The 8,966-nt window shown below is 35.7% G+C and overlaps 1 protein-coding gene and 1 gene segment (V, D, J or C); both read right to left on the bottom strand.

Annotated features, from left to right (window-relative positions):
• LOC137199570 (Ig kappa chain V-III region MOPC 63-like) overlaps window positions 1-8,966 on the bottom strand; it is an 89,506-nt gene that overhangs the window by 60,486 nt on the left and 20,054 nt on the right.
• tspan37 (tetraspanin 37) lies at window positions 1,650-7,513 on the bottom strand. 3 transcript variants are annotated; one of them, XM_067613958.1, is made up of 7 exons: window positions 7,333-7,513; window positions 5,397-5,588; window positions 5,240-5,314; window positions 5,024-5,122; window positions 3,952-4,104; window positions 3,748-3,831; window positions 1,650-2,777 (listed from the first exon to the last, which is right to left on the bottom strand). In XM_067613958.1, exons 2-7 carry the CDS (start codon window positions 5,544-5,546, stop codon window positions 2,700-2,702), a joined length of 639 nt encoding a protein of 212 aa, XP_067470059.1. In that variant the 5' UTR covers window positions 5,547-5,588; window positions 7,333-7,513; the 3' UTR covers window positions 1,650-2,699. The 3 variants fall into 3 exon arrangements, with proteins under 3 accessions (XP_067470059.1, XP_067470057.1, XP_067470058.1); XM_067613956.1 differs by having other exon boundaries at window positions 7,337-7,513; XM_067613957.1 differs by having other exon boundaries at window positions 3,952-4,098; window positions 7,337-7,513.

Raw genomic sequence — 8,966 nt, 5'->3', positions numbered from 1 at the left:
CATACATAGACAACTGTTTTGACTTTTTTATTCATTAAACTCAAAATCATTTTGTTGTTTTGAGTAGTAATATCAATTGGCTTTAATCAGGGGGTCCATAAAGATACAAGTATGAACAGTCAAATGAACTGCATTATTCCGCACAGTAGGGAACACAATGTTACAATTTTGTTAATTGCCACATATTTGCTGTTAAAACTGGAAAAAGAACGTTTTCAAACACTTCCAGAAACTAGCTTAGCCATTGTTTAAAACGGCAGATAGGTGGTGATGATTATGTTATGTAGAAACTGTAGAAATTTGCTTAGAATCATGTTGTATGGAACTGGTATACAGATGTGCAACCTGTTAAACTGATTAAAGACTAAAAACATTATATTTGCCTGAAAAAAGCTGACCTAAAATGATTTAGAGTGACTTCAGTTTTTGTCTGAAATTCAAAATCGGGTTGTCTATCAAGCTGAAATTGAAACAATAGAGTCTTGTGTGCAGTATGTGTGGTATTTTCATTTGCTACAGTAGCAGGAAATTGTTCAACATTTGTCACAGTTAGCCTCAAACATAACTCATCTCTCTTATCTCTAAATCCGAGACTATTAGTTTAAGTTATTGACACCTGAGGCTGTGTGGTTCACTTCTGGATGTTGTAGCCAGTCATTAAAAGAAAAGACTATCCCCATTTCTTTCCTTTATTTCATCAATTTCATTTCTCATGGGTTGTACCTAAACTAGAATTTATTATTTTTATTTGCACAGAAATGTGTAATTTAATATATATAAATGGGTGAAATGGGATATTACTGTAGATATAATATAGCATATAAAACTGTATTTGGCTACCTAGACCTGTGTTGAAAAAGACATGTAACCAGTTGACACGAATGCTTAATAAATGCACTGAATAGATGTAAAGCATATTATGTACCAAAAAACAAGTGAAAAAAGAGAATCTTCTAATTGTCTTTATTTGAAGAATGGAAGACCTGAAATACATAAGTAAATACAGTATTTACATCAACTCGTGCAAATGATGTTAAATTAAAACCAAATGCAGATGTCACATTTTTGAGTTACTTCTGAGTTCACAATTCGTGGAAATTGCTGTGAGTTTGACATGATTTACATATGCTTACTGTTGCTGTTCAGAGGGATCAGACAGCCATGGTGCTATCTTATCTGGAAACAGACAAAAGCAGCCAGTGATCCCGCTCACTGTGTTTTTAAGGATTCTAACTTTATATCGATAGTTTCAGGTACAACTTGTTAACAATATTCTGTAGACATGCAGTATATGTTTCCTTAAAGCATTCAGATACAGGCCTACAACTTAAACATGAGGGCAAATGAGTTTGTAGTTTGAAAAGTGACATAATTTGTCACTTTTAGCTTACCATACTATGCAGAGGAGACAGCGTGGTCAACATCCATGGTTAACATGCACACAGCTCAACTCCAGCGTGAAGCTTAATAATAAATAGTAATGATACATTTAATTTGTACTGGACTTTTCATTCATAAAGTGCTACAGTATTAATAACATAGTACACACAAAGAAAATAATAGTAATAAGAGTTAAGATGAAAAAGCCTTCCTGAATAGAAAGATTTTTATCTTATCCCAACACAAAGCTACAGGAGGATGTCAGTTGATCAATTTTGTACTTGGTCATGCTTGACTTTTTTTATTTATTACATTATCCATCACATCTGTTATATTTCAGATTCATATGTATATAATCTTTCAAGTACAACAATTTTCTTACACAAACAGTAAAAAAAAACAACCCAAAAAACAAAAAACTTTGCACTAGCCAGAGGAGTTCAAAGTCCATTCATTGTAAGTCCTTTTAGAAATCAAATAAAATGTACTTCATTTAAAATATTGAAAGTCCTCTTAGCTTTTTTGTTCCTCACATCTTCGATTCAGATGCTGCTTGAGTTCAACAATAAACCAATGAAAACAGGGTTTGGAGCCAGACCATTTAGATTTGTGGATGTGAAATATAACGAGAAAAATCAGCAGCTAAATTAAAATGGTAATATTGCTATCCATCCCAGTGAACACAAAATACAACATCGCATCACATACATCAGTATGTACATTAATATCCATTTTTCCTATTTATAAAATTCTGCATATCTATCCAAAATATGAAAAATCGTTTCCCTTTCGTTTCCCATGCACAATGTATATTTAGCCTAAATCTTCCCAATACTTCTTTTACAGGGTAAATTCGGTGTAAAATCTTCTTTCACTTTATTACAAATGCAGTATTTATTTTGAATAAAACAAGCATCTTCCCACTGTAGATAGATAGATAGATAGATAGAATGTTATCTAGACATATGTGTTACAGCAGCCACTTCCCATAAATTGTAACACTGTATTTAAAGCAATAAACAGCTTTCTGTGAACCATTGCCATATTTTTTGAGATTGTCAACACAACCTGAAAGTGAGATACATATTCAAAATGAAAGACAGAGAAACAGAGGGCATAATTCTTACAGTTTATGTTACTTGTTATGTAGTGTATCAAAGTAAACTTGTATTGATCAGCAGCACTGACATAGCTAAAATAATAAAGAAACTGTATAGTAATGATTTGATGCACATATTGAAGATGAAATAATATGACAAAATATGTAGTATTATAGTATCTGTACAAAGTGCAGCACTATTGGATCTCTCACAGTGTCTTTAGTTTTTGTCCAGCACTTGATATTCCATAATTTGTTGGTCCCTCATCAGTTGTGCCACCATCACAATCAAAACAAGCTGCATGTCAAGAGGAAAGAAAGCAGAGGAAGATGTTGGTTATCTGCCAAATGAAACAATGTTCCATAATGACTTCTGAAACTTAACAAAAGACTTTCTGCAATATTGATTTGAGATGAAAAGCTCTGTGTGATAAAGAATTCTGCTAACTAGCAGTGCATGAAGGGATTTTGGCCCTGTCAAAAGAAGTATCATTCAAATAGAGCTAAATTGTTCATCCAGTAAAGTGTTTCCCAAACTTTTTTTATATAAAGCACTTCCGAATAAACATCATAGCAGTGTATAATATGTTTCAGAATGTGTGGAAGATGATTTATTGGATATGACAGAATTATTCGTGTACTATGACTGTATATGTATATATTGTGTGTAAGCAAAATAGTTGCTCTTCTCTTCCTCCTATCTTGAAATTTTATACATTCCAAGTAGAAAATAGTAGTTGAACCTCTTTTAAGGCCCTCTCAGTCTTTAACAACTCACTTACAGTATAACTTCAATGAATAATGTTTTTATCTTGCTTGTAGTGACAAACCTACGTTGATTCATCACCCAACTCTGCAGTTCCCCTCACCTCCATTGACTTTTTTAATGTCTTTCACCAACACCTAAACATTGTTTTGGTTTTACTGCAACTTTACTGGTTTTGGGTTTGGTTTTCATGGCTCTTATAACCATAGTACACTACGTGGCCAATACCAAATGGCAGACAGACAAAATTAGCAACTACCCAGTGAACACAGTGGAGGATTTAGCAGCTTAAGAGCCAGATGTTACCTTCAAGAGTTGGTGCAGACCAAAGCAGAACTAAGACAAGAGGGAACCATGGACTTATATTTGTCAAGTGGTCAGAAACATGACTCTCAATGAGTTCCTTTATGAAACCACTTATCTAATAAATGTTCATCAGTCAGGGTGTATTCCACATCAAATGTATACAGAATAAACAGTCATAAAATGTTATCATTCTCACCTCCACCAGGAGAACAAGCAAGGAGCCCCACATGACAAAACTCAGCACGAACTGAAAGGCCATCTCCAGTTTCACCTGGCAACCCTGAATGTGAGAGACAATGAAAAACAGATGGCAATGATGAAAGGTGTCAAATCCGACAACCATGCTGGAGCATTTATATTCTCATGAGTATTTTAAATTTATCAGTGTGTACACATCTACCTGTTGGTTAAGCTGCCACGGTTGATCCACAGTTCCATTGCAAGAGGGGAAAGTAGAGTTGCAGCAGCTGTGAGGAACCCAGAGTCCTCCAGAATGGTTAAACCAGGAGGTTTTCAGCCAGTCCCTGTAGTCATGGACACCACAACACTGCAACTAATAATATCAATTAGTATCACAGCAACACTGGAAATCTTCAAAACTAGATCTCCAGGTAACATAAGAGTTATTGTAGATAGGAATTTGGTTATTTTTTTCCTGAGGACAAAACTAAATTTGTGCCACTAAGTTCCTGGATGGATGATTTGGGGCCTGGGGTTTGTGTTATATAGATCAATAGATCTATAGGAGATGATGTGACGTCTTTGTAAATCAAAGCAAACATCTCCCAAACATACTCCTCTTTAAGACCTAATATCATCTTAATGGAACATTATGTTTGGAAATCACAAACGGAGGGTCAAGGATTTCTTTTTTTTTTTAAACAAGCATCAAATGACCATTAGAGGAAGTGCACCTCGAAGCTACTGAATACTGGCTTCAACACACAGTAGACATTTTGAAATTCTGTATCATTTTGACACATTTTTATGGTGGCCCTGAGGTGCAAAACACAACAATATTCACAACAATATTACAGGAACGATAACAACAAAACAGGAAAAACAAGTTTTCAGAAAACACATTATTTAGAATTAAAAAAACAATACAACATTTCACAAAATGGAAACGTATCAGACAATAATTCTTGTTTTTTCGATTGGACCGATCCCATTTCAATTCAGAGTTTACACAATTGAGATTGGTCAGCGATACTAAATGGTAGTAAACTCCCATGGATGCACTGATACGTCATGAACATATTGTGGGATGCTACTAGGCCAATCATTGTGTATTCTAATTTGTTAATGTCTCTTCTAAAATTTTGTTGTATTTTTTTTATTTTGCTTGTGTTTGTTGTGTTTTGCACCTGAGGGCCACCATTTAATTTTCACAAGAAATACAAACATGCGTAGTGTACAGTATGTGGATGTCTATATGACTCAGTTCACATGAGTGATGGGTGAACACACACCTCTTCTTGTGTCGCATCCACAGCATGAGAGTTGGGGTCCTGGTTGATGCCTGTGTAGTTCTGAAACACTCCACTGAGGGGAGCTATCTCTGAGTCCAGCTACACACAGAGGGGATAGATACAAATAAAGTAAACATGCAGAATTTTCCAGAGTAATCTGCAGTGTAATAAAAACACAATTATTCAGTGAAAATATTTTTTGTGTAACCAGTGTACCTTTATAGAGTGAAAATAAGCCAATGCTGAAGCTGTGCTTTCCAGACAGAAGACCACAACTAGTAGATAAACAAACTGCAAAGGAAAAACACTTTTATTAGTACAAACACTAGTGCACATACATATATCCACACATCACACACACACACAACCTTACCAGTCCCTGCAGAAAGGTGGAATCCCTGAGGCTCAGCCAAGAGCCAAGGCATCCACTGGCCAATAGGAACACAGCGCTGGCAAGCACAAAGACAGCTGGCAGGATGATGTAGATGTGAGAAAAAAACAAGCTGCTATGTCTGTACTTCATCAGCAGGTAGACTCCGCTCAGGCCTACCACCAGCCCCACCACCTGGTAAAAATAGTGCAGTGGGAGTGATTTGTATCTGTGTTCACTGACACCAATCAAGACAGAATATTGCTATCGGCTGGCTGTGGCAGATATTCTCCACACATCCTTCATACTTTTTTTTTGAAAGGGGAAGTTTGACATTTTTTGAAATATGTTTATTCACTTTCCTGCAGAGTCTAACAGTTACCTTAGCTTACTGAAAGCAGGGGAATACAGCTAGACTGGCTCTGTTGAAAAACAAAATATACCAACCAGCAACCTTAACACTCTCTAATGAATTCTTTATATCTCATTTATTTATCAACTTAAAAAAAAGAAGTGTAAAACTGATGAGTTGTGGCTTTATGGAGGGTGTAAGACTATTTCTTGGCTAGCAGGGACTTGCTGGACTCTCTGCTGATTTCCTAACAAGAGAGAGAGACGCCTTGACAATTCCACTGCTTCCAGCCAAGAAATAGTCACATAACCCCCCCCCGTAAAACCGCAACTTGATGTTACACTTTGTGTTTTTTTGTATGGATTAAACAAACAAGATATAATGTGTTAATTGGTAAGCATTTGAAGTGCTGATTTATGCTAAGTATTTATGTTGTGTTTATTAAGAGACATGAGACTGGCAATGATCTGCTTAACTCTCTGAAAGAAAGCAAATAAGCATATTTCCCAAAATGTGGAGCTATCCATTTAAAAAAAACAACAAAAAAAACATTTTTATTCAGTCAAGTTTAACTGAGAGCAATGCTCTCTATGCAACAAAGTCCTAATCACAGTTTCACAGTCCAGCCACAGTCTGATCTGTTTGTGGGTTAAAGGTCTTGCTCATGGGCGTGTGAATTGTGATAATGATAAAGGAGCAAGTGCTGCTCTTTCAACCTTGCAGTCAAAAACCGCTTCTTTAAGCTTTAGGCCAGTTGCACCTCTCAAAGACATATCAGGGGGTTTAAAGCTCTGGGTTTGTATGACCTGTTGGGTCATTTATCTTTCCACCCACATTTCTGCACCCAAACTAATTCAACATACTGAGTGCTTATCTGCAAGGTAAAATAAAATGTTATGCATTAAAGGCAACATTTAAGGTATCTTCAAGCAGCTCATGATTGTGCAAACTGTGGGAAATCAACCAATGAAAGGGAGACTCCAAATCTTCTCTCTGTTCCTGATTTAAAACTGAGTATCAAAATAACTCCTCCATGCAGCCATGAGAGAGGTTGGTTTCTCATCCTGCCCTCAAACTGTGTGTGTGCCCACTTATTTTAACACTTTTAACTTTATTTCCAAAAACTTAAACATTGGCAGAGCAGAACATGTCATGAGCTCAGTGTTACAGTAGAAAGAGAAGGTGAAACTCAAATAATAGTAATAATAAATAATAAAAAACAGGAAGGAAATTAACAGAATTAAGTAAATATATAGTTTTTTGTTGTTTTAAACCACATGTGTTTCAGATATTACAGAAAGTTGGCCAATTAATGTCTAGGTATGTTTATTCTGTAGCCTACTTTCTCTTTAAAAGACACACATGCGTCTTATGTCATGTGACATATGCCATGTGATATGTAACAATAAACTATAAACAGGACATAGAAGATATTTAATCTACTTTCTTTGTTTTTAATTATGAAGAATTTCCATGACTGGCAACTCCATGAATACAGATAATAGTTATTAGATAAGATCATTATTGGCAATATTCAGTGGCAGAGTACAAAAAGTTGAAAATACAACCTTACTGTTAAAGTCTTACCTACCCACAGAAGTTGACACATCAGCTGAAATGCTGTTTTTAAAGCTTCTCTTCTCATTTTCAGACTTAAAGAGCTGCGAGGATCGAGCGCGCAATAATCGCAGGTGCGTAAACGTGAGGATGGCAACTTCAGTATAGTTTGGTAACACGTTAGTTTATAGCGCTAAAGAGGAAACTGCAACTTCTCTTCCGCGATGGCCAAAAATAAACTTGCCCAAAGGAACGCGGAAATATCTCTGTGGTGGTAATAAAGCACAACGACCGAATAATGTGGAGGAAATTTTCAGCAAAAAGTAGCAGTAACACGATATAAAAATACTCCATTACAAGTAAAAGTCCTGCTTTCAAAACGTATCGTCAGCAACATGTTTAAAAATTACTCATTATACAGCTGAATGACCTCTGTCACCTTTATATTAGATATAATTTCCAATAAATTAACATTGTAAATAATACAATACATTTCAATGCATCAGTAGTAAGATTCAGTAATTGAATATCAATTTATTAATACTTTATTGTTATAGCAGGTCAAGGGGAAGCTGATTATATGGTTTGTTTGTAAAATATTAACCTGCAAAGTAATCAGTAACTGCTGCTGTCAAATCAGTATTTAAGTAACAATAACTTGAAAGGCATTTTCAATATATATAGTTCATTTAAAACAGAATGAAACAAAGGGAAATACTGGCTCCATATTTAGAAATTCTTAGCCCTGCCTATAATAGACGACTGACTGCCAGCAAAACAGTCATTTGATTTTCAGGGAAGATGACTCATTCAGTATCATTGAGCAATCGAAGTTTGGAAGATGGTGTTAAGGTCATAATAAATGGTGTCTAAGAAAACTGGAGATAAAAAAGGCTTTGTTTAACCTTCAGCACATTACTAGACAATGTCTAATGAGACCAAATGTTTGTTGACTCAGTCTGTCAAATCTAAAATAAAGTGACTTTCCCTCTGAAATGCAGTGGAGTAAACAAAAAGGAAAATTGTACTTAAGTGTAGCACTCCAGTAAATGTACTTGGTTGAATAATGTGGATAATTAATGTGTACATTATCTTCATTTAAATTTACAACATAGTGCATACTGCTGTATTTTTTGTTTAGAGGCTTTCCTGAGGATTTTAAAAACCCAAATAATATGCAGAATGGTGTCCTTTAATGTCCACAAGATGGGACTTTATAATCAGAAAATATATTGAAGTTGTACTGGTTGTTTTGGGTGTGTTAATCGGTTAACATAGTTTGTGCTTGGTGAGGTTACTGTCAGCTCTGTGTTCAGTGGTCTGTGTCAGAGTCTCTTCCTCTTCAGCAGCTGCAGTCGGTTCCTGCTGTAACAGCTCAGTGTCTCTGCAGTCTGACTGAGGGAGGTTTTTGTACGACTACAAATCACTGTGAGAACACCCAAGCACTGTTTATTTGATTTGTACTCTGACAGTAGTAAACTGCTGCATCTTCAGTCTGAACTCCATTGATGGTCAAAGTGAAGTCAGAGCCGCTTCCACTGAAACTAAATCGACCTTGTGTTGTTGATACAACACGAGAGCTTACATATTTCAATAGGTGCTTCGGAACCTGTCCAGATGTCTGTTGATACCAGATCATAGCATAATCTCCATCACTATATCTA

The sequence above is a fragment of the Thunnus thynnus genome, chromosome 16 (assembly GCF_963924715.1).
Source record: "Thunnus thynnus chromosome 16, fThuThy2.1, whole genome shotgun sequence".
Taxonomy (NCBI): Eukaryota; Metazoa; Chordata; class Actinopteri; order Scombriformes; family Scombridae; genus Thunnus; species Thunnus thynnus.
The sequence above is the reverse complement of the archived record's forward strand: the minus strand, read 5'-3'. Positions and strand labels throughout refer to the sequence as shown.